The sequence below is a fragment of the Oncorhynchus masou genome, unplaced genomic scaffold (genome assembly GCF_036934945.1).
Source record: "Oncorhynchus masou masou isolate Uvic2021 unplaced genomic scaffold, UVic_Omas_1.1 unplaced_scaffold_3417, whole genome shotgun sequence".
NCBI classification, from domain to species: Eukaryota; Metazoa; Chordata; class Actinopteri; order Salmoniformes; family Salmonidae; genus Oncorhynchus; species Oncorhynchus masou.
Window position 1 is genome coordinate 5,312 of NW_027009827.1, and position 27,403 is coordinate 32,714.

The 27,403-nt window shown below is 43.7% G+C and overlaps 1 protein-coding gene and 1 pseudogene across 1 annotated transcript; one reads left to right on the plus strand and one right to left on the minus strand.

The window, feature by feature from the left end:
* Nucleotides 1-341: 341 nt before the first annotated feature.
* On the plus strand, nucleotides 342-8,392 carry LOC135534447 (protein NYNRIN-like). Its single transcript, XM_064961440.1, has 4 exons — nucleotides 342-1,455; nucleotides 6,090-6,152; nucleotides 6,329-6,407; nucleotides 6,518-8,392. The coding sequence occupies exons 1-4, from the start codon at nucleotides 426-428 to the stop codon at nucleotides 6,696-6,698; spliced, it is 1,353 nt and encodes a 450-aa protein (XP_064817512.1). The 5' UTR covers nucleotides 342-425; the 3' UTR covers nucleotides 6,699-8,392.
* A 7,150-nt stretch (nucleotides 8,393-15,542) lies between these two features.
* LOC135534448 (excitatory amino acid transporter 2-like) lies at nucleotides 15,543-24,366 on the minus strand (annotated as a pseudogene).
* Between the last annotated feature and the right edge of the window lie 3,037 nt (nucleotides 24,367-27,403).

The following is a 27,403-nucleotide window of genomic DNA, read 5'->3' on the forward strand; positions in this document are numbered from 1 at the left end:
GCTTCTAGGGATTTTCTTGGGGAAACTTTCAAGATCTTCGAGAAGCTTGTAGTGGGTCCCCTGGATGCCACCAATGGAACATCCAGCAGTGATGAAACAGTGGAACTAGATCATATGGTGACCCCTGACCCTGTGACATCTGACCCGGAAGACCAGCTGCCCACCTTTGACCCAGAGGAGGGTAGCACAGATGAGACAGAGGGCAGCACTACAGAGGGCAGTATGAAACACCCCACTTCAGGACAAGACGATGAAGGGGAGCTGTTTGACGCCAACCTTAAACCTAGCTTTAACCTCCGCCCCAGTCCAACTCCTCGCCCCAGTCCAACTCCTCGCCCAGTCAAAGCGACACAGAGGACAATTATGAAAAGTACAACTATGATTCCAGTCCAAGTGATAGACCTGATTCACCAGAGGAAGATGAAATGATCCTGGATACCGAAAGCCCCACAGTAGAGTTTGTCCCCACAGCAGAGTTTGTCCCCACAGCAGAGTTTGTCCCCACAGCAGAGGTTGTCCCCACAGCAGAGGTTGTCCCCACAGCAGAGGTTGTCCCCACAGCAGAGGTTGTCCCCACAGTAGAGGTTGTCCCCACAGTAGAGTTTGTCCCCACAGCAGAGGTTATCCCCACAGTAGAGGTTGTCCCCACAGCAGAGTTTGTCCCCACAGCAGAGTTTGTCCCCACAGTAGAGTTTGTCCCCACAGCAGAGTTTGTCCCCACAGCAGAGTTTGTCCCCACAGCAGAGTTTGTACCCACAGCAGATTTTATCCCCACAGCAGAGGTTGTCCCCACAGTAGAGTTTAAACCCACCACTGATTTTCCGATGGATTTGGAAGATGTTAACGCAATCCTTGACGCCAACCCCAACCCCAGCACCAGCCCCAGTCCTTATCCAACTCATGACGCTAACCCCAGCACCAGTCCTTATCCAACTCATGATGCTAGCACCACAACAGAGCTAGAGGAGTTGGTGGACGATATATTCAGACCAAAGTTTGTCGCCAGCCCTAGTCGTGTACCGGATCCCAGCCCCAGCCATAGTCCCATCTCAGAGTTTGAAGAAGAAGACCTGTTACCTCTCAGCCTTGATCCAAGCTTTAGTACCACCTCCAGACCGAGCCAAAGTTCGGGGAGCAGCCATACACCTCGTTCTAACCTAACCAGTATGACAGGCTTGGAGGAAGGCGGGGCTGCAAAGATGAACACAGAGCTGGCCTTCACCTCAACCACCAGTTCTGCCGCACCTACAACAGTCAGGATGAATTCAGACATCGAAGGGTCAGGGTCGGGATTCCTGCCTCAGAGTAGCACCACAGTAGCAGCCCCTGCTGGCGAGGAGGACCAAACATACAACTCCCTAGTCGATAAGCCATTCATTGAAACAAAGACAAGAATTCAAGGCAGCAATAGGTTTGCTCTACCAAGGGAGGAACCGGCAGTGGATACCTCTACAGGTACAGTACTGTTTATCCAGGAGAAGTGTACTAATATTATGTCCCTTCAAAGTTCTTGTGTTCATAATGGGTGGCATTCAGCATTGAGATCCTTGTACTTTACTCATACTTCTGCGTAAATCATTCATTGATGTCAAAGGAAGGCTTTGGGTTGTCCAGTCTGAATACATCCCATTGTATCTGTTAGCAGAGTGGGATAGGACATGTCCCATTGTATCCGTTAGCAGAGTGGGATAGGACATGTCCCATTGTATCTGTTAGCAGAGTGGGATAGGACATGTCCCATTGTATCTGTTAGCAGAGTGGGATAGGACATGTCCATTGTATCTGTTAGCAGAGTGGGATAGGACAGCAGAGTGGGATAGGACATGTCCCATTGTATCTGTTAGCAGAGTGGGATAGGACATGTCCCATTGTATCTGTTAGCAGAGTGGGATAAGACATGTCCCATTGTATCTGTTAGCAGAGTGGGATAGGACATGTCCATTGTATCTGTTAGCAGAGTGGGATAGGACATGTCCCATTGTATCTGTTAGCAGAGTGGGATAGGACATGTCCCATTGTATCTGTTAGCAGAGTGGGATAGGGCATGTCCATTGTATCTGTTAGCAGAGTGGGATAGGACATGTCCATTGTATCTGTTAGCAGAGTGGGCTAGGGCATGTCCATTGTATCTGTTAGCAGAGTGGGATAGGACATGTCCCATTGTATCTGTTAGCAGAGTGGGATAGGACATGTCCCATTGTATCTGTTAGCAGAGTGGGATAGGACATGTCCATTGTATCTGTTAGCAGAGTGGGATAGGACATGTCCCATTGTATCTGTTAGCAGAGTGGGATAGGACATGTCCCATTGTATCTGTTAGCAGAGTGGGATAGGACATGTCCCATTGTATCTGTTAGCAGAGTGGGATAGGGCATGTCCATAGTATCTGTTAGCAGAGTGGGATAGGGCATGTCCATTGTATCTGTTAGCAGAGTGGCCTAGGGCATGTCCATTGTATCTGTTAGCAGAGTGGGATAGGGCATGTCCATTGTATCTGTTAGCAGAGTGGGATAGGGCATGTCCATTGTATCTGTTAGCAGAGTGGGATAGGGCATGTCCATTGTATCTGTTAGCAGAGTGGGATAGGGCATGTCCATTGTATCTGTTAGCAGAGTGGCCTAGGGCATGTCCATTGTATCTGTTAGCAGAGTGGGATAGGGCATGTCCATTGTATCTGTTAGCAGAGTGGGATAGGGCATGTCCATTGTATCTGTTAGCAGAGTGGGCTAGGGCATGTCCATTGTATCTGTTAGCAGAGTGGGATAGGACATGTCCATTGTATCTGTTAGCAGAGTGGGCTAGGGCATGTCCATTGTATCTGTTAGCAGAGTGGGATAGGACATGTCCCATTGTATCTGTTAGCAGAGTGGGATAGGACATGTCCCATTGTATCTGTTAGCAGAGTGGGATAGGACATGTCCATTGTATCTGTTAGCAGAGTGGGATAGGACATGTCCCATTGTATCTGTTAGCAGAGTGGGATAGGACATGTCCAATTGTATCTGTTAGCAGAGTGGGATAGGACATGTCCCATTGTATCTGTTAGCAGAGTGGGATAGGGCATGTCCATAGTATCTGTTAGCAGAGTGGGATAGGGCATGTCCATTGTATCTGTTAGCAGAGTGGGATAGGGCATGTCCATTGTATCTGTTAGCAGAGTGGGATAGGGCATGTCCATTGTATCTGTTAGCAGAGTGGGATAGGGCATGTCCATTGTATCTGTTAGCAGAGTGGGATAGGGCATGTCCATTGTATCTGTTAGCAGAGTGGGATAGGGCATGTCCATTGTATCTGTTAGCAGAGTGGGATAGGGCATGTCCATTGTATCTGTTAGCAGAGTGGCCTAGGGCATGTCCATTGTATCTGTTAGCAGAGTGGGATAGGGCATGTCCATTGTATCTAGGGCATGTCCATTGTATCAGAGTGGGATAGGGCATGTCCATTGTATCTGTTAGCAGAGTGGGATAGGGCATGTCCATTGTATCTGTTAGCAGAGTGGCATGTCCATTGTATCTGTTAGCAGAGTGGGATAGGGCATGTCCATTGTATCTGTTAGCAGAGTGGGATAGGGCATGTCCATTGTATCTGTTAGCAGAGTGGGATAGGGCATGTCCATTGTATCTGTTAGCAGAGTGGCCTAGGGCATGTCCATTGTATCTGTTAGCAGAGTGGGATAGGGCATGTCCATTGTATCTGTTAGCAGAGTGGGATAGGGCATGTCCATTGTATCTGTTAGCAGAGTGGGATAGCGCATGTCCATTGTATCTGTTAGCAGAGTGGGATAGGGCATGTCCATTGTATCTGTTAGCAGAGTGGCCTAGGGCATGTCCATTGTATCTGTTAGCAGAGTGGGATAGGGCATGTCCATTGTATCTGTTAGCAGAGTGGCCTAGGGCATGTCGATTGTATCTGTTAGCAGAGTGGGATAGGGCATGTCCATTGTATCTGTTAGCAGAGTGGGATAGGGCATGTCCATTGTATCTGTTAGCAGAGTGGCCTAGGGCATGTCCATTGTATCTGTTAGCAGAGTGGGATAGGGCATGTCCATTGTATCTGTTAGCAGAGTGGCCTAGGGCATGTCCATTGTATCTGTTAGCAGAGTGGGATAGGACATGTCCCATTGTATCTGTTAGCAGAGTGGGATAGGGCATGTCCATTGTATCTGTTAGCAGAGTGGCCTAGGGCATGTCCATTGTATCTGTTAGCAGAGTGGGATAGGGCATGTCCCATTGTATCTGTTAGCAGAGTGGGATAGGGCATGTCCATTGTATCTGTTAGCAGAGTGGCCTAGGGCATGTCCATTGTATCTGTTAGCAGAGTGGGATAGGGCATGTCCATTGTATCTGTTAGCAGAGTGGCCTAGGGCATGTCCATTGTATCTGTTAGCAGAGTGGCCTAGGGCATGTCCATTGTATCTGTTAGCAGAGTGGGCTAGGGCATGTCCATTGTATCTGTTAGCAGAGTGGGATAGGACATGTCCCATTGTATCTGTTAGCAGAGTGGCCTAGGGCATGTCCATTGTATCTGTTAGCAGAGTGGGATAGGGCATGTCCATTGTATCTGTTAGCAGAGTGGCCTAGGGCATGTCCATTGTATCTGTTAGCAGAGTGGGATAGGGCATGTCCCATTGTATCTGTTAGCAGAGTGGGATAGGGCATGTCCATTGTATCTGTTAGCAGAGTGGCCTAGGGCATGTCCATTGTATCTGTTAGCAGAGTGGGATAGCGCATGTCCATTGTATCTGTTAGCAGAGTGGGATAGGACATGTCCCATTGTATCTGTTAGCAGAGTGGCCTAGGGCATGTCCATTGTATCTGTTAGCAGAGTGGGCTAGGGCATGTCCATTGTATCTGTTAGCAGAGTGGGATAGGACATGTCCCATTGTATCTGTTAGCAGAGTGGGATAGGACATGTCCCATTGTATCTGTTAGCAGAGTGGCCTAGGGCATGTCCCATTGTATCTGTTAGCAGAGTGGGATAGGGCATGTCCATTGTATCTGTTAGCAGAGTGGCCTAGGGCATGTCCATTGTATCTGTTAGCAGAGTGGCCTAGGGCATGTCCATTGTATCTGTTAGCAGAGTGGCCTAGGGCATGTCCATTGTATCTGTTAGCAGAGTGGCCTAGGGCATGTCCATTGTATCTGTTAGCAGAGTGGGATAGGGCATGTCCATTGTATCTGTTAGCAGAGTGGCCTAGGGCATGTCCATTGTATCTGTTAGCAGAGTGGGATAGGGCATGTCCATTGTATCTGTTAGCAGAGTGGGATAGGGCATGTCCATTGTATCTGTTAGCAGAGTGGGATAGGGCATGTCCATTGTATCTGTTAGCAGAGTGGGCTAGGGCATGTCCATTGTATCTGTTAGCAGAGTGGCCTAGGGCATGTCCATTGTATCTGTTAGCAGAGTGGCCTAGGGCATGTCCATTGTATCTGTTAGCAGAGTGGCCTAGGGCATGTCCATTGTATCTGTTAGCAGAGTGGGATAGGGCATGTCCATTGTATCTGTTAGCAGAGTGGGCTAGGGCATGTCCATTGTATCTGTTAGCAGAGTGGCCTAGGGCATGTCCATTGTATCTGTTAGCAGAGTGGGATAGGGCATGTCCATTGTATCTGTTAGCAGAGTGGCCTAGGGCATGTCCATTGTATCTGTTAGCAGAGTGGCCTAGGGCATGTCCATTGTATCTGTTAGCAGAGTGGGATAGGGCATGTCCATTGTATCTGTTAGCAGAGTGGCCTAGGGCATGTCCATTGTATCTGTTAGCAGAGTGGGCTAGGGCATGTCCATTGTATCTGTTAGCAGAGTGGGATAGGACATGTCCCATTGTATCTGTTAGCAGAGTGGCCTAGGGCATGTCCATTGTATCTGTTAGCAGAGTGGGATAGGGCATGTCCATTGTATCTGTTAGCAGAGTGGGCTAGGGCATGTCCATTGTATCTGTTAGCAGAGTGGCCTAGGGCATGTCCATTGTCGTAATAGTCAGCTCTCTGGCAGGTCTATATGCCTGCTGTAATGAGATCAGAACTTTTTTGTTAGTATTGAACACATCTCTTTGAGTGTAAATTGTAGTTAATCTATCTCTATTTCCACAGTTCTTCATGATGCAGCTGCTGTAAAACCAACCCCATCCAGACAACATGATTCATATACATCGGGTCAGTTCCTGAATCATACACGCCCAGCTAACTATGCTACTGATACACCAGGGAACGTTCTGCTCCTGTGTGCAGTTTAAATTTGAAGACAATGTTTTGTGAACGTACTAGAGGATCCAGTAGACACGGTCACTTCCCCTCACTGTCTGCTTCGTCTTCTTCTCCTCCTCCTCCAGGTTGGTTGATCATCGTTGCCTTCGTCGCGGGCGTGGCGGTCTTGGTCGTAATCTGTGTCGCCATAGGTACCAGAGACAGGTAAAATCCACCACTTTCAAACCCATCCAGGAAAATATGTTCATGAGATTGAAATATGTTGTCACTTAGTTACAAACCATGGAATTAAACCATGTCAAATTATCTTGCAGGTGGAATGCACCGGCCCAGGCTTCTGAGAAGAAGGTGGCCAACGCGAGCTCAGGAGATGAGAAGGCGGAGCGGGAAAGGGAGAGGTTTCTGTCTAAAGAGAGGCCAAGGGAAAACATCCATGCTGGAGAGTACACTGTCATACTTCTGGAGGACCTCCCTGAGAAAGAGCCGCTGGACTGAGACGGGCCAAGGAGATGCAGAACGGGGACAAAATAACAACAACTGACACTTTAGAAATAGAATGGAACGGGTCTCCCCATTCTAGTCAATGGTGGCATAGTGGGTGGCATAGTGGGTGGCATAGTGGGTGGACCCCCCCATTCTTGACACACACAGGAAACTGTTGAGTGTGAAAAACCCAGCAGCATTGTAGTTCTTGACACAAACGGGTGCACCTGGCACCTACCCTGTTCAAAGGCACTCAAATATTTTGTCTTGCCCATTCACCCTCTGAATGGCTCACATACACAATCCATGTCTCAATTGTCTCAAAGCACAATCCAGTCTCCTCCCCTTCTTCTACACTGATTGACGTGAATTTAACAAGTGACATCAATAAGGGATCATGGCTTTCACCTGGATTCACCTGGTCAGTCTATGTCATGGAAAGATTTCTCACAGCAGGGAAATAGTCCTGCAGCAACTGGAAATGTGAATGATTGTGTGGTTTATAATTATTGGACATTTTAGTAGGGGTTGGTAATGCATTTTTGTAGTTAGGGCAAATCAAGTCTGACATTTTTAAGCGGAAATTACAAACTTTAGAACTATTTTTAAACTTTGAATAACTACAAGTTTGCATTTCCTACCTTGCAGGAAATTTGCTGCAACAACCGGGTGATCAAATTAAGACCCTCCATCTGTAGCTAGTGATTCCTGATTCTATGCCTGTGAATGGAGACATTCTAGAATGTATGTGGGACAGTTTGAACTGTCCCTTTGACCTTTGGTAGCCCAGATAAGTCAGACTGATAAACAGCTGTTCCGAAGGGCTGTGGATGAACACGTCTCTATATCTCTGTGGACATTATGTATATTATCAAAGTTACAAACACTGTCAGAACCATTGTTAGAAAAAAAGAAAACAAGGTCATACTGAATTTCTAATTCTCACTCACCGACCAGTGTTGTTGTTGTTGTTGTTGTTATTGTTATTGTTGTTGTTGTTGTTGTTGTTGTTGTTATTGTTGTTGTTGTTGTTATTGTTGTTATTGTTGTTATTGTTGTTGCTATTTTTGTTTTTACATTGCACTATTTTTTTATCAACAAATCTTATTTGTGTACATGTTTTTGATCATCCTGTAAAAGAAAATACAGAATCCATACAGAATATAAATGAATGTCTTTCTAGATGTTTAATAGTGACACATACACTCAGGGACTCACATAAGTACTACACAGCCACAATAAGTCAAGTATAGTAGAAAGACTGAATACCAACCTACTTCGAGCCCTGCTTTTCACTACATTTCCCCTGGGTGTAAAATCCTGCTGACTGTGGCATTACGCATTGTTCAGATGAATGCCGATATGTGAGTCATAGTAAGTATAATATACTTTATACTTCATATGTATTCGTTTTAAACACTCAGTGTTCTTCTAGTGTTAGACAGTTGTATGATGCTCAGTGCATAGCTACTGCTGCAGTATAATGGATGCATTTTTAAACCATTACAACACTTCATTAGTCAGCTACACTAAATGGTTACCAAATGTAGTTTCTCCCTTCTATTTCCACGTCTGTTCATATAAAGTGTACTGCAGATCATTTTAAACTATGAACTAACTACAACTACTGGGGTTTAAATACAACAACTACTACCATGCTTTGGTACTCTGGGACCATACGTCATGAAAGAAACAATCCGTTTTTCATTTTTCATTTCAACATTTATTGGTTTCCATAATTATATGTACACAAGAAGTAGTAAAACACTTTACCACACTTTTAGTCCATTTGTCTGACAGAGAATATTACATTTTTACATTTCAGACAAATTAAATTCATACTTTCTTTAGTTCACTCACACACATTCAACATTAGACACATTCTAGAACCACACATTCACACAGTCAACATCAGACAGATTCTAGAACCACACATTCACACAGTCAACATCAGACAGATTCTAGAACCACACATTCACACAGTCAACATCAGACAGATTCTAGAACCACACATTCACACAGTCAACATCAGACAGATTCTAGAATCACACATTCACACAGTCAACATCAGACAGATTCTAGAACCACACATTCACACAGTCAACATCAGACAGATTCTAAAACCACACATTCACACAGTCAACATCAGACAGATTCTAGAACCACACATTCACACAGTCAACATCAGACAGATTCTAGAATCACACATTCACACAGTCAACATCAGACAGATTCTAGAATCACACATTCACACAGTCAACATCAGACAGATTCTAGAACCACACATTCACAGTCAACATCAGACAGATTATAGAACCACACATTCACACAGTCAACATCAGACAGATTCTAGAACCACACATTCACACAGTCAACATCAGACAGATTCTAGAACCACACATTCACAGTCAACATCAGACAGATTATAGAACCACACATTCACACAGTCAACATCAGACAGATTCTAGAACCACACATTCACACAGTCAACATCAGACAGATTCTAGAACCACACATTCACACAGTCAACATCAGACAGATTCTAGAACCACACATTCACACAGTCAACATCAGACAGATTCTAGAACCACACATTCACACAGTCAACATCAGACAGATTCTAGAACCACACATTCACACAGTCAACATCAGACAGATTCTAGAACCACACATTCACACAGTCAACATCAGACAGATTCTAGAACCACACATTCACAGTCAACATCAGACAGATTCTAGAACCACACATTCACACAGTCAACATCAGACAGATTCTAGAACCACACATTCACACAGTCAACATCAAACCGATTCTAGAACCACATATTCACAGTCAATATCAGACAGATTCTAGAACCACACATTCACACAGTCAACATCAGACAGATTCTAGAATCACACATTCAACATCAGACAGATTCTAGAATCACACATTCACACAGTCAACATCAGACAGATTCTAGAACCACACATTCACACAGTCAACATCAGACAGATTCTAGAATCACACATTCACACAGTCAACATCAGACAGATTCTAGAATCACACATTCAACATCAGACAGATTCTAGAATCACACATTCACACAGTCAACATCAGACAGATTCTAGAACCATACATTCACACAGTCAACATCAGACAGATTCTAGAATCACACATTCACACAGTCAACATCAGACAGATTCTAGAACCACACATTCACACAGTCAACATCAGACACATTCTAGAACCACACATTCACACAGTCAACATCAGACAGATTCTAGAATCACACATTCACACAGTCAACATCAGACAGATTCTAGAATCACACATTCAACATCAGACAGATTCTAGAATCACACATTCACACAGTCAACATCAGACAGATTCTAGAACCATACATTCACACAGTCAACATCAGACAGATTCTAGAATCACACATTCACACAGTCAACATCAGACAGATTCTAGAACCACACATTCACACAGTCAACATCAGACAGATTCTAGAACCACACATTCACACAGTCAACATCAGACAGATTCTAGAACCACACATTCACACAGTCAACATCAGACAGATTCTAGAACCACACATTCACACAGTCAACATCAGACATATTCTAGAACCACACATTCACACAGTCAACATCAGACAGATTCTAGAACCACACATTCACACAGTCAACATCAGACAGATTCTAGAATCCCACATTCACACAGTCAACATCAGACAGATTCTAGAACCACACATTCACACAGTCAACATCAGACATATTCTAGAACCACACATTAACACAGTCAACATCAGACATATTCTAGAACCACACATTCACACAGTCAACATCAGACAGATTCTAGAACCACACATTCACACAGTCAACATCAGACAGATTCTAGAATCACACATTCACACAGTCAACATCAGACAGATTCTAGAACCACACATTCACACAGTCAACATCAGACAAATTCTAGAATCACACATCCACACAGTCAACATCAGACAGATTCTAGAACCACAAAGTCAACATCAGACAGATTCTAGAATCCCACATTCACACAGTCAACATCAGACATATTCTAGAACCACACATTCACACAGTCAACATCAGACAGATTCTAGAATCACACATTCACACAGTCAACATCAGACAGATTCTAGAACCACACAGTCAACATCAGACATATTCTAGAACCACACATTCACACAGTCAACATCAGACAGATTACACAACAATGAGGAAGAATGTTCCAACACGTTCTTGGACACATATGTGCATTGAATCAAAATCCAGGATAGAAAATCGACAGCAGAAGACTGGTCTACATGTACATGTCAACAGGTATTCATAGAAAAATAAAAAGAGGAAAAAGCCAAACTGAGAAAGAAAACATTTAAAGTGAATTTATGAAGCACTGATGTTTAACAGTGTTAAGCTATGTCTGGACAAGACTCAAGAGCATTTTGCATAGGTGCATAGGCTGCCTGAACCGGATATTCAGCTAACGTACATACATACAGTAGCTGCCAGCACCAAAGCTCTGTTGATGCCTGCCCCTGTCATCTTGATTCCACTCTGAGAAAGCTACACCTTTAATTGGACTTTTCCCTCTTATCTTGTCAACCTAAGAACAAAAGTAACAACGATACTGTAAAACAAACAATAAAATAACACCACCCAGTCCATATTGGTGAAAAATACAGCACTTTTTTCTCATTTTTCCTCTCTTTCCAGTCCCATTTTCTGGATCATTCTGTGTATGCATTAAGAGTATTAACAACATCTGACTCCCTGAAAAAGACCAAACAATTCCATATGTATATTGGTGTTGGATTCGACATTTTGAACATTGAGATATTAAATAAATGATAGAGAAGAAGCATAGAATCAAAGGAGAAAGTTAAGGGTTCTCTGTGGAATGTGTTTGATGGAGGAGAGGAGAGCGAAGTGTTGATATAGGGAAGACAGATGGACATCTGTGGATTAGGTGAAGGAGGGGTTGAGGTCAGCAAATGAGAGGTGAGGTCAGTAATCAGGATTTCTTATCTGGTTACCTTCTTCCTGTTGGACATATACTGTAAGGATTGGAGAGAGGGAGTGTCTTCAGTGGGATATAAATATCTGGATGGGACAAATGTTGGGTTGTCTGATTACAGCTGTACAGAACCTTTGGGAAGAATTCAACTTGGTTAAAGCTTCTCTAGTGTCCGTGGGTTATTTACTCTGAAAAATAAGAACCTAACATTGGAAGGTTAATATCTCTGTGAGACTAGTAGACTACTACCCAAAGTAAAAGGACAAACAACGTAGTTCTACATTTGCATATGGTTTTCCTGTCGTTATAGAAACCCTGAGCAGAACCCTCTGGGAGATCACATTTGTTTAGGATTCACTACAAAACGTTTCACCTAAATATCTACCTGGATCTAGTATATGTTATAACCACAAAGTGCAAGGAGGCACTTTGAACATGGAGATGTAAGATAACGCTGCTCTTCAACAGGTTCCGTCCAGATTGTTTCTGAGACCCAGTACTGCTGTAAAGATCAGTTCCCTATTCAGATTCTACCCAGCATCCACTGCAAGGTTATGGTCGTGTTGTTATATAACCTTACTGGTCCAGGTACAGAGGTTTGTACAGGGCAGTGCTGGACACACACACACCTAGCTCCAAATAGTCCTATCTGTAATTGCAGGCTACTTTTTCGGTCTTTGTATTTAGCATGTTGATACGACATACGTTAGAGGAAGTGTCTGAAACAGAACTTTATAAAGGGAGGACCGGCCTTCCTTTCTTTCAGAGTCACAAATGAGCATGCTGGAGATGGAGCTGAACTATTCAAATCCAAATTGAAGGGCAAATTTTTTGTTGAGATGGATTATTTGACTGTAATTAACATTGTCGTAATCATCACGCTGACTGACTGAACAGATTGTGGTTGACAAGGCAAGGTTGTCGTTTAGCATAGAAATACAAACACACAAAGTACTGACTTTCAGGGCCGACCGGCTTACAAGACTATATTCCTTCTACCATCTCCTACTCTCTTCCATCTCTCTACCATCTCCTACTCTCCCTCTATCATCTCTCTACCATCTCTTACTCTCCCTCTACCATCTCTTACTCTCTCTCTACCATCTCTTACTCCCTCTCTCTACCATCTCTTACTCCCTCTCTCTACCATCTCTTACTCTCTCTCTCTACCATCTCTTACTCTCTCTCTCTACCATCTCTTACTCTCTCTCTCTACCGTCTCTTACTCTCTACCATCTCTTACTCTCTCTCTACCATCTCTTACTCTCTCTCTCTACCATCTCTTACTCTCTCTACCATCTCTTACTCTCTCTCTCTACCATCTCTTACTCTCTCTCTCTACCATCTCTTACTCTCTCTCTACCATCTCTTACTCTCTCTCTACCATCTCTTACTCTCTCTCTACCATCTCTTACTCTCTCTCTACCATCTCTTACCCTCTCTCTACCATCTCTTACTCCCTCTCTCTACCATCTCTTACTCCCTCTCTCTACCATCTCTTACTCTACCATATCTTACTCTCTCTCTACCATATCTTACTCTCTCTCTCTACCATCTCTTACTCTCTCTCTACCATCTCTTACTCTCTCTCTACCATCTCTTACTCTCTCTCTACCATCCTTACTCTCTCTCTACCATCTCTTACTCCCTCTCTCTACCATCTCTTACTCTCTCTACCATCTCTTACTCTCTCTCTCTACCATCTCTTACTCTCTCTCTCTACCATCTCTTACTCTCTACCATCTCTTACTCTCTCTACCATCTCTTACTCTCTCTCTCTACCATCTCTTACTCTCTCTCTACCATCTCTTACTCTCTCTCTACCATCTCTTACTCTCTCTCTACCATCTCTTACTCTCTCTCTACCATCTCTTACTCTCTACCATCTCTTACTCTCTCTCTACCATCTCTTACTCTCTCTCTACCATCTCTTACTCTCTCTCTACCATCCTTACTCTCTCTCTACCATCTCTTACTCCCTCTCTCTACCATCTCTTACTCTCTCTACCATCTCTTACTCTCTCTCTACCATCTCTTACTCTCTACCATCTCTTACTCTCTCTACCATCTCTTACTCTCTCTCTCTACCATCTCTTACTCTCTCTCTACCATCTCTTACTCTCTACCATCTCTTACTCTCTCTCTACCATCTCTTACTCTCTCTCTACCATCTCTTACTCTCTCTACCATCTCTTACTCTCTCTCTACCATCTCTTTCTCTCTACCATCTCTTACTCTCTCTCTACCATCTCTTACTCTCTACCATCTCTTACTCTCTCTCTACCATCTCTTACTCTCTCTACCATCTCTTACTCTCTCTACCATCTCTTACTCTCTCTCTACCTGACATCTCTTACTCTCTCTCTACCAACTCTCTCTCTCACTACCATCTCTTACTCTCTCTCTACCATCTCTTACTCTCTACCATCTCTTACTCTCTCTCTACCATCTCTTACTCTCTCTCTCTACCATCTCCTACTCTCTCTCTCTACCATCTCCTACTCTGTCTTTTGTTCTCTCTCTCTTTCACTCTTTCTTTGACACACACATTCACACACACTCGAATGCACGTATACGTTATATACAGACACACAAAAACATATAGAACATATTGATTGTTGGTGTGTTTGTCCTCCACAGCCAGGGAGGGAACACATTAAATTCTCTTCCTGCCTCTGCACATGTCTTGTTAATGCTGTCCATATGCACCTTTGCGTCGTTGGCTGTCTATAAATACGCAGCAGTCGCATTTGGAGGCATTTAGTGATGTTAAGTCCAGAGGTAAGCTCCAGTGCTTAGAGGCTGATCATGTGTGCCGATGCCAGAGTTTAATCCTCTAAGTCAAAGGTATTGTAGCTCCTTCAACACACCCAACACTTGTTTTTATTCTGTCACTAGGGGAGCCACATGGTCAACATTCTGCTTCCCTTTGCTGCGGGGTGTTGTTACGTTAACGATTTCATTACCTGTTTGCTGCTTTTGGTTGACTGCAACAAGAGGCAGTAGTAAAGTCAAGGGCTTTTTGAGATAGTTCAGTGTTTGCCTTGACGTTTTTGCAATTTTTTATATTTGTAAGAAAATGTGCATTACCAAGGCTCTTTAATTTATTCTTAGTGCTATTAGAAGGCAGCAGGTTTTAGAAAGCGTCAAAGCCACTCTGGAAAACAAAGAAAAGTGAATCGACCACCACTGAATATCTAGCAACCCCTGGAACATCAAGCGTTTCTGGAACATACTGTTATAAGGTTGTGCAGGGTCAGGAATAGGAATAGTAGTGACTGACAGGAGGGTTCTCCACAGAGGGGCTTCTCATCATAACACTCCTCAGCTGGTCCTTGTATACAACTGGCAAGGCCACATCCCATAAGCACACATTCTCTGAACTGCCTCTGGCGCTAACAAAACCCCTACATTTGTTATACATAAAACAGACAGAAGGATTGCTTTTCCCCCAAAAGGTTGAGCAGCAATGAAAGTGCGGCATTGCGTATATCAGAGAACATGCACTGTGGAGTAAGGTTCAGAATACAACCACCTGAATGGGACCATTATACTAAACAATGCCTTAAAAATCACCAGCACAGCTTAAGCAATGTCATTTGGAAGTCCTAATCTAATTGTTTATTATAGGTACAAGTGGATGCGTACCTACGTTGTCTTTGTGCGAGGGGAGCTTCATCCCATAGTCAATGAACTGACCATAGTCAGACCACAGGAAGTAGGACTGATGCACCAAAGCTTGTGATTACAGGGCTAAGTGTGGTTACGTTCTTTATTTTGGTCAGGAAGGGAAGCTTGTGGAAGTCAGGATGAGGTCGGAGCAGGGTGCTGCTTTACTCTCGTTTCCATGGTTCCTCCTCAACAAGAGAGAAATCTGCAGTGTTGGGGTGGCCGTTGGGGTGGCCATTTCCATTGCCCATGGATACCTGCAAGCAATTACCAGGGACATCTAACTGTAAGACCAAGGCACAGTCATAATGAAGCTGTCAGAGGGTTGGAGCAGAGAATCCAAGGCCGTCCTTTTGGTTGAATTTGGTTAATGGGACTTGTCCCAATAGAAAGAAAAGAAAAGAAAGAATATTCTCTGGTACTGAAGCGACAGCAGATACAGAAAGATAGATTGAATCTCTTGAATTGGTTGAATTTGGTTGATACAGAAAGATAGATTGAATCCTCTCTGTTGAATACAGAAAGATTTGTTGAATACTGAAGCGACAGCAGATACAGAAAGATAGATTGAATTTACTAGGGATTCTCTGAATACTGAAGCGAAATTTGGTCCCAATACAGAAAGAAAGAAAAAGAAAAGAAAGAATATTCTCTGAGTACTGAAGTGACAGCAGATACAGAAAGATAGATTGAATCCTCTCTGAGTACTGAAGCGACAGCAGATACAGAAAGATAGATTGAATCCTCTCTGAATACTGAAGCGACAGCAGATACAGAAAGATAGATTGAATCCTCTCTGAATACTGAAGCGACAGCAGATACAGAAAGATAGATTGAATCCTCTCTGAATACTGAAGCGACAGCAGATACAGAAAGATAGACTGAATTCTCTCTGAATACTGAAGCGACAGCAGATACAGAAAGATGGATTGAAATGTGTTTTCTCACTGACAGGAGAACGTAAAACATTGATGAGTCAGTTTTGTTTTCTATCTTGGCCATGTATTTTATGGATTCTCTGCCCAACAGAATTACCGGGACAATAATGTTGAATAAATCCATTGTAAGAAAACAACTAAATTACAGTATAAAACAGGGATTAGTAATTGTCCCATGCAAGCAAAGCAATAGAACAATGATCCATGACAAATGGATCAGTAAAATGCTCTGAAAATAAGAGCATGGACTTTTCATTGAGTTTTTGGTCTAAAGAAATAGCTACAGTAGAAAGAAGGATGTTGACAGGTCCATAATATGTCTGCCGCTGTTTGGATAAACATGATGAAATAGCAGTCTTCATGTGTACCACTAGCCATACAGTGTTGATTTAAAAAGGTGCCTTAAAACTGAAGCGAATCATGTAAGCAGGGCTGCCACAAATACATGTCCAATGAAGAAAAAGACTCCCACTCATGTCACAGATTAATACAAGACATAGGAAGAAAAGTAAAGTGCGGAAAAATGTTTTCAAAACAAAAACTGTGTCAAAAACACAACATCAGAATGATAGTAAACTGTCCAGCAAAAGTACACAGGTATCACAAAAACTGCTTTTCCATATAGTTAGTGAGTGAGTAAATAAATATAAGAGCATATTTATTTAGTTTCTCCACCTTGTAATGTTGTTTTCTCCAAAATAACTGTATAAGGTGACATGGATGTATGTGGACATGCCAAATGACAAGAGAAGGAAAAGCAGCCGTTACGGGGAAGTCTACATGCACGTCTCTATATCCTTAAAGATGAAATGTACCTTGCAATCATCTATCATGATTGTGCTGTGGGCTGCAGCGTAAACACACTGGTTGGTGTTGTTCTCCAAGAAGGATTGGGATTTTGTCAACTCAAATTCATCAACTTTTTGCGCAGCGTCAAACGCATCGAGCTCGTCTTTGGATAGGTGGTAAAACGATACCGGCCCCGTAGGAGTCCCCAACCACGTTGACGGAGGTTCGGAACCGATCCCTGTATTTGTTTTTAGGGTGGGGAGGCAGACACAGAGACAGACAAGTGCAGAAGGTAATCTCTCGGGGGAACAAAGCTGAGGACAATATTTTGTGGAAGACCAGAGTTTTATCCTGAGGTAACAAGAAGCTATTGTGTGTGTGTGGAAACATTCTCTGTACGTGTGAATGCAGGTACAAGTGCAAGATTGAGTACTCACAGCAGCCAGTCAACAGCCACCAACAGACTGATGTCTTGGGTGGGTAACCCAACGGCGGTTAGGATCAGTAGCATGGTCACCAATCCAGCACTGGGGATACTGGCTGCTCCCACACTGGCCAAGGTTGCTGTCAGGCTACAGTCAGGATGAGAGATCTCAGTCAATTACACACTGGCCAAGGTTGAGGTCAGGCTACAGTCAGGATGAGAGATCTCAGTCAATTACACACTGGCCAAGGTTGAGGTCAGACTACAGTCAGGATGAGAGATCTCAGTCAATTACACACTGGCCAAGGTTGCTGTCAGGCTACAGTCAGGATGAGAGATCTCAGTCAATTACACACTGGCCAAGGTTGCTGTCAGGCTACAGTCATGATGAGAGATCTCAGTCAATTACACACTGGCCAAGGTTGAGGTCAGGCTACAGTCAGGATGAGAGATCTCAGTCAATTACACACTGGCCAAGGTTGAGGTCAGACTACAGTCAGGATGAGAGATCTCAGTCAATTACACATACATTAATTTCAACCTTATATTGTAGGTACATGAATAAATGTTTTTTGTCAAGGTCAATACTTCAGATATAGGGCACCTTGTTTTGAACGATCATGTCACATGACCTGAATTTGAACCTTTATTTAAAGGGTTTTCAACAAACGGTCCCTTTTCTTATTATGTCAGATGGGCCAGCACCATCCTCCAGCACCATTCTCCAGCACTGTGCTCCAGCACCATTCTCCAGCACTGTGCTCCAGCACCATCCTCCAGCACCATGAGATCTCAGTCAATTACACATACACATCCAGCACCATTCTCCAGCACTGTGCTCCAGCACCGTCCTCCAGAACCATCCTCCAGCACCATCCTCCTTCACCATCCTCCAGCACCATTCTCCAGCACTGTGCTCCAGCACCATGTTCCAGCACCATGCTCAGATAATTGCTTTTATTTTTTGGTGTAAATCTAATGTCTGGAAAAGGCTTAAAATAAAGATGAAATCCTAGATCATGTGACATGATAGTCCAAAACACAGGGCCCTAGTCATGTAGGATTGGAAGTGTCCTACCTGACAGTGACGATCTGGCCGTAGTCGAGGTCGATGTTATTCATCTGGGCGATGAAGATGGCTGCCACGGCCTCGTAAAGCGCAGTGCCATCCATGTTGATAGTGGCGCCCACGGGGAGCACGAATCGCGTCACTCGCTTATCGATGCCCAAGTTCTCCTCCAGACAGCGGAATGTGACTGGCAGGGTACCAGCACTGAGAGACGGGTACAGAACTCATACTTAATACATATCACAATACTTGGAATTGTATTAAACACTGAATTTCCATAATATCTATATTATGCATTGAGCATTATGTTCTCTCAAAGGGTGACTTTTAAAGGGTCTTACTTTAAGCAGTAAGATTAGTCGACAAGAGTCTAACTACATTGTGGTAGCTAAGCTCTACAAATCTGGTGTCATGCATGAAGGTATCAGACAACCCGTGAAATGTGGACACCCCTCTAGGGCATGAACCACATCTCTGTTGCTGTTATCATCTCAGTGTGAGCTTCGGCTGTGGCTCAAAACCTACTCTGTCATACAATCTATCAAATAGGTTGGGTAATGCAGAGCCCTTAATATAAATGAACTATTTATTCTAACCTAAGCTAAGGTTTTTCATTTTTGAAAGCAACTTTGCGCTGTGTGCACCACGAATAACATTACTCTTGTTTTTAGTTTATCTGTAGAGTGGAGACAAAACAAGCAAGGTCAAGGCATCTTGTTTTGTCTGTCTTATCGTAAACAAGCAGAATGGGTTCTAGAATGGGTTCTCGAATGGGTTCTGGGAAAGGCAATATTAAGGGAGGGTGACAGAGAAGAATTGAATAGGTTAGAGAATATGTTAGAGAATAGGTTAGAGAATAGGTTAGAGAATAGGTTAGAGAATAGAGAATAGGTTAGAGAATAGGTTAGAGAATGGGTTAGAGAATAGGTTAGAGAATAGGTTAGAGAATGGGTTAGAGAATAGGTTAGAGAATAGGTTAGAGAATAGGTTAGAGAATAGAGAATATGTTAGAGAATAGGTTAGAGAATAGGTTAGAGAATGGGTTAGAGAATAAGTTAGAGAATAGGCTAGAGAATAGGTCAGAGAATGGGTTAGATAATAGGTTAGAGAATAGGTTAGAGAATAGGTTAGAGAACAAGGTTAGAGAATAAGTTAGCGAATAGGTCAGAGAATGGGTTAGAGAATAGGTTAGAGAATGGGTCAGAGAATGGGTTAGAGAATGGGTTAGAGAATATGTTAGAGAATAGGTTAGAGAATAGGTTAGAGAATAGGTTAGAGAATAGGTTAGAGAATAGGTTAGAGAATGGGTTAGAGAATGGGTTAGAGAATAGGTTAGAGAATAGGTTAGAGAATAGGTTAGAGAATAGGTTAGAGAATGGGTTAGAGAATAGGTTAGAGAATAGGTTAGAGAATGGGTCAGAGAATGGGTTAGAGAATAGGTTAGAGAATAGGTTAGAGAATGGGTTTGGGTCTTGTACCTAGATGCTGTCCCAATAGCGGTGACCCAGGCCTGGAAGATTCCCATGAAGAAGACATAGGGATTTTTCTTCACGATGACTAAGTATATTAGCGGTAGAAATATGGCACCGTGGATGACAAGGCCCACGATCACGGTCACCATGTACATTCCCAGTTGCCTGGCAACCATTTCCAGATCATCGATTGAGATGATCTTCCCACAGATGAGACAGGCGATACCGAACGGGGAATACCTGGGAGAGACCTTGGTGAGATTAGTTTTGCAGTTTGGTAAAACTAATGAAAGGTCAATAGTGGTATGTAATTGGAAATATTGGGGCAAACATGTACATTGGGGGCTAATTTCCTGTAATAAATAACACTTTTCTCCTTTGGCTACAGTGACTCGAGTGGACTTCCTAGAATGCCTGTTATTTTAGAGGGGGGGGTAGAGGTATATAACTCTAGAGAGGATAAGACTTACCACATAATCATGCCAACAATCCTCATGACGATCTCGTTGAGAACGTTAAAAAACTCCAGCATGAGCTTGGCCTTTTCTCCCATCTTCCCCATGATTATCCCGAAAGCCACAAAGAACCCAATCAAACCTACAGTTTGAAAAGGAGGCAGAAAGTGGCAAATCAATTATTTGGACTCTGCTAAGACAACCATTCATTCCAGTTAACAGCATGTTTTCTATAAGTGTACCAACCTAGCACATTCATCCCACTCTTGTACTGAAGACCCCTTTTGATGGTAAACTGTGGTGGACCCCTGGTCCTGTTGGTAGGTACGGGGACTTTTGTGGTGACTGTCTGGATCTGTTGGAAGCAGGCCTGAACCAGGTTTTCTGGGAAAAGGTTTCGAATTAGATCGAAGAAGGCGTCCAGACTGGAGACGTCGTCGTTCTTCTTGCCAGGCCCGAGGTTGGACTTCAGCTTGGGGTTACCTGGGTGGATGAGCAGCACCAGAATGACACCCAGAGCGGCAGCGATGACTGTGGTAGACATGTAGTACACCATGGCTCGGGTGCCCAGGCGGCCACTGGACTTGGCATCCAACCCTGCCAGTCCTGGAGTGGGAGAGAGGTGAGAGAGGCCCGCAGTTCAACAACCGGTTACATAAACTACAGAAGATATGTATTCCAGATACTCTAGTGATAAATGCAGTGGCGGCTGCTGAGGGGAGGAAAGCTCATAATAATGTCATGGAACAGAGGAAATGGAACGGCACCAAACAGGTGTTTGATGTGTTTGATACCATTCCACTGATTCCGCTCCAGTCATTACCACGAGCCCGTCCTCCCTGATTAAGGTGCCACCAACCTCCTGTGGATAAATGCTATAATAACACTCTAACGTACAATGCCTCTCGTGCTAGTACAGACAAACGCTAGCAAACGCACTCTACACACACGTATACTGTAGTACGTTGTCATATTGTTGTATGGTGATATTATACATTTTGTATTGTAGATATGTAGTGGTGTAATAATGTTATATGATGTACTGTTTATCTGCCTTGGCAGGAACCAATGGGGATCCATAATAAACCCCAGGAAGAGTAGCTGCTGCCTTGGCAGGAACTAATGGGGATCCAGAATAAACCCCAGTAAGAGTAGCTGCTGCCTTGGCAGGAACTAATGGGGATCCATAATAAACCCCAGTAGCTGCTGCCTTGGCAGGAACTAATGGGGATCCATAATAAACCCCAGTAAGAGTCGCTGCTGCCTTGGCAGGAACTAATGGGGATCCATAATAAACCCCAGGAAGAGTAGCTGCTGCCTTGGCAGGAACTAATGGGGATCCATAATAAACCCCAGTAAGAGTCGCTGCTGCCTTGGCAGGAACTAATGGGGATCCATAATAAACCCCAGGAAGAGTAGCTGCTGCCTTGGCAGGAACTAATGGGGATCCATAATAAACCCCAGGAAGAGTAGCTGCTGCCTTGGCAGGAACTAATGGGGATCCATAATAAACCCCAGTAAGAGTCGCTGCTGCCTTGGCAGGAACTAATGGGGATCCATAATAAACCCCAGTAAGAGTCGCTGCTGCCTTGGCAGGAACTAATGGGGATCCATAATAAACCCCAGTAAGAGTCGCTGCTGCCTTGGCAGGAACTAATGGGGATCCATAATAAACCCCAGTAAGAGTCGCTGCTGCCTTGGCAGGAACTAATGGGGATCCATAATAAACCCCAGTAAGAGTAGCTGCTGCCTTGGCAGGAACTAATGGGGATCCATAATAAACCCCAGGAGGAGTAGCTGCTGCCTTGGCAGGAACTAATGGGGATCCATAATAAACCCCAGTAAGAGTCGCTGCTGCCTTGGCAGGAACTAATGGGGATCCATAATAAACCCCAGTAAGAGTCGCTGCTGCCTTGGCAGGAACTAATGGGGATCCATAATAAACCCCAGTAAGAGTCGCTGCTGCCTTGGCAGGAACTAATGGGGATCCATAATAAACCCCAGGAAGAGTAGCTGCTGCCTTGGCAGGAACTAATGGGGATCCATAATAAACCCCAGTAAGAGTCGCTGCTGCCTTGGCAGGAACTAATGGGGATCCATAATAAAGACAGATGATGGCAGGGTTCTGGTCTCCCACCTGTGATGAGACTGGAGATGATCAGGGGAAGGATGAGCATCTTCAGCATCCTCATCAGGATGTCTCCTGGGAACGAGATGATCATGACCACATCAGGGGGGAGCGGCGACATGGGACGCAGTAGTATTCCAGAAACAGAGCCTGTGATCACACCTGGAACACAGAGAGAGAACCCACAGTCATATCAACTGGATCTCTCATTGGAACCACACACACCGGGCTATTTGTATTCATACACATCAGCTAGTGTTTATACCCTGAACACAACAAGCTCTACCTCGGCTCTCGCTACACTTTCACCCACAAGTTTTGGGCAACCTTATGCACTGTGAGGGATGGGAGGTGACTAAGTGCAGAAAAACTAAATTATATCAAAACTAAATTATATCAAACCCCACACTTTTCATTGTTAAAGATGCAATCCGGGATCTTAAGAATTTACTAATTTGTAACATATTGTACGAATTTGAATTTGTAACATAAAATATGAGTTGCAAAAAACAAAAATAGAAATAAAACTTGATTTTTGTAACTTAACATACAAAATAGATGACACAATTTTCAGGGACCCATTTTGACTCATGAGCATTAGTTTCAAATCTACTGACTGAAAGTGTACACATCTATATGACAGGCTAACTTACCAAGACAGTAACAACCAGACACATCTATATGACAGGCTAACTTACCAAGACAGTAACAACCAGACACATCTAAACAACAGGCTAACTTACCAAGACAGTAACAACCAGACACATCTAAACAACAGGCTAACTTACCAAGACAGTAACAACCAGACACATCTAAACAACAGGCTAACTTACCAAGACAGTGACATCTATACAACAGGCTAACTTACCAAGACAGTAACAACCAGACACATCTATACGACAGGCTAACTTACCAAGACTGTAACAACCAGACACATCTAAACAACAGGCTAACTTACCAAGACAGTAACATCTATACGACAGGCTAACTTACCAAGACAGTAACAACCAGACACATCTAAACAACAGGCTAACTTACCAAGACAGTGACATCTATACAACAGGCTAACTTACCAAGACGGTAACATCTACACGACAGGCTACCTTACCAAGACAGTAACATCTATATGACAGACTAACTTACCAAGACAGTAACATCTACACGACAGGTTAACTTACCAAGACAGTAACATCTATACAACAGGCTAACTTACCAAGACAGTAACATCTATACGACAGGCTACCTTACCAAGACAGTAACATCTATATGACAGACTAACTTACCAAGACAGTAACATCTATATGACAGACTAACTTACCAAGACAGTAACATCTACACGACAGGTTAACTTACCAAGACAGTAACATCTATATGACAGACTAACTTACCAAGACAGTAATATCTATATGACAGACTAACTTACCAATACAGTAACAACCAGTCACCTCTAAACGACAGGCTAACTTACCAAGACAGTAACATCTATACAACAGGCTAACTTACCAAGACAGTAACATCTATGCAACAGGCTAACTTACCAAGACAGTAACAAGCAGACACATCGATAGGACAGACTAACTTACCAAGGATGGTGAGGAAAAGGACCAAGTTATTCATGATTTTGCTGCATATTCCCCAACACATAGGCTGAGGAGGCTCCACGATGGGCTCCAAATGGCTTTCATGCATTCTGACCTCCACTTGCCTCTGCATTGTGTTGGCACTAGAGAAAGAGAGAGAGATAGATAGGAAGTTTCTTCATTTACTCCTCCTTGACCCATAATGCCTAGCTGTATGGACAGGTATTACCATATTTGCTCCAGTGAAAAGGTGACTGATGCAGCACACCATAAGGGTTTGGTGTGGCTTCTTGTCCATTCATAATAATGGCTTGGGAACTGAAGGCAAACAGAATGATAATGTATTCATACTATCACAAAGATGTATGAGGGAGAGGAGACTGAACGAGTGGGTAGAGAGAGAGACATGGGAGATGTGAGTAGATGTATGAGGGAGAGGAGACTGAACGAGTGGGTAGAGAGAGAGAGACATGGGAGATGTGAGTAGATGTATGAGGGAGAGGAGACTGAACGAGTGGGTAGAGAGAGAGAGACATGGGAGATGTGAGTAGATGTATGAGGGAGAGGAGACTGAACGAGTGGGTAGAGAGAGAGAGATGGGAGATGTGAGTAGATGTATGAGGGAGAGGAGACTGAACGAGTGGGTAGAGAGAGAGACATGGGAGATGTGAGTAGATGTATGAGGGAGAGGAGACTGAACGAGTGGGTAGAGAGAGTGAGGCATGGGAGATGTGAGTAGATGTATGAGGGAGAGGAGACTGAACGAGTGGGTAGAGAGAGAGAGATGGGAGATGTGAGTAGATGTATGAGGGAGAGGAGACTGAACGAGTGGGTAGAGAGAGAGAGACATGGGAGATGTGAGTAGATGTATGAGGGACAGGAGACTGAACGAGTGGGTAGAGAGAGAGACATGGGAGATGTGAGTATGTAAATCATTCTAATTACATTTTTCCAAATAATTGGTATATTGTCAAAAACAATTATCTGTACTCTTATTTGTTGTATTATTTTGGGAGGGTGACCCCATTTCCCCGGTGACCCCATTTCCCCGACTTTGAATACTACTGACCAAGCCCCTCGTATTAGTGAAAAGGTTCCACTTGAAACAAAGAGTTATTTTTAGAGGATTCACCTATTGGGACAATTCAAGGTGTGACACCTTCTTTTCTAAGAGTGTACCTTGGGGCTTGATACCTGATATCTTGGTTTCAAAGCACACCAGTTCTTTATTTACATTTTTTACTTAACTAGGCAATCATTTCTTATTTACAATGACGGCCTACCCCGGCCAAACTCGGACGATGCAGGGCCAATTGGGCGCCGCCCTATGGGACTCCACCTCGTATTAGTGAAAGGGTTCACGGCCGGATATGATGTAGCCTGGATTCAAACCGGGCACTGTAGTGACGCCTCTTGCACTGAGATGCAGTGCCTTAGACCATTGCAACACTCAGGAGCCCACCACGACGTGTGTGTTAGTACAGTATGTGTGTGTGTCCAGTGTGTGTCGACAGCAACTGACTTAAACTTAGCGTCTGTTATCTCTGCCCTCTGATCTGGGTCAGTCTGAGGATGCAGTGATTTTCCACTGAATGGAGCTTCTTCGTAATCTTATTCCTCTGAGATGGAAGTCTTCACTTTCAGGTCATGCCCCCATCTCACACTCCTCACGCTCCTCCCTCCATCTCTCTACCTAATCGCCTCATCACGTCACCACAGCAACAAGTCTCCCAGCTATGTTGTGGTCTGGCTTATTAAAAGCTCTTCAACTTAAAGGTCCTCCACCGTCCCTACTCCTAGCATCATTTAAATCACATCTCTTGGGGGGTATAACCTTGTGTGCTGTTGCGTAACTTTGTCCCCCCCACCATTCTGGAACATCCGTGTGTTGTCACCGTGTCCCGTATTGTTTCATATTTACACTAACACACACTGTCAATACCGTCCATTTCCTGAGATGGAGCTTTCTGCTGGGTCCCCCTGCTACACTGTTACACTACCCTGAAAATGAACAGCCCTGTACTCACTGGCAAAATATCTCTCGGATTGAGCGGAAAATGGAGGTTTGGCGAAATTCCCTGTTTCTAAAACCATATTGAGTGAATTTGTAACTGGAGTAACTGCTTGTGTTGCATACTGTTTACATCCACAGAACCAAAGACGTGACGGCGAGGCAGTTAATAAGTTGTGACTGGCAAATCAATCAGAGGCTGTCTGACACACAGTGCCCGGATATAAGCCTGTTAAGGCCGACAAAATTAGCCTGTCAAGCACACCAGTGGTTTAGTTACATAACCTCTCAGGGTGACCCAGGAACTGTCAAGGTGTGCCAAGCTGCGATTAGACCGTCTTGAGCAAGGGATTACTGTTTGATTCACAGATTCAGAAATACACATTCACAATACATACAAATTAAATCACATATTTAAAAAACACAATTATTCACACAGCTCTTTGGCAAGAAATGGTCCCCTCACCAAGAGTCATCCATACTGCCTATCTGCTCTACGGTGCATCAGTACCAAAAGCTTTTCAAAGCCTAAACAATATATCGCTACAGTCAACTGAAGCCTGACTGTAGCAATTGTGAAGCACTTGAATCAGGATCCAGGGCACATACGATTTGCTAATGTCATTATGTGTCTCATTAGATAGGGTACATCTCATTGAGCTGGATGGTGCAGATGAGGTCAAAGGGGAGAGTGTCTCAGCTCTCTCACCAGAAAGGGATGACCTCTGATTACCAAAGGTCAAATGACAATACATGAAGAATGATCAGACAAGTCACACACGCCGGAGCATTTTCCCTTTTTGCGTCAGGCGACAACAACAATACTGTGATGAGGACATTCTACTCAACAATACTGTAGCATAACACTGTGATGAGGACATTCTACTCAACAATACTGTAGCATAACACTGTGATGAGGACATTCTACTCAACAATACTGTAGCACAAAACTGTGATGAGGACATTCTACTCAACAATACTGTAGCATAATACTGTGATGAGGACATTCTACTCAACAATACTGTAGCATAACACTGTGATGAGGAAATTCTACTCAACAATACTGTAGCATAACACTGTGATGAGGACATTCTACTCAACAATACTGTAACATAATACTGTGATGAGGACATTCTACTCAACAATACTGTAGCATAAC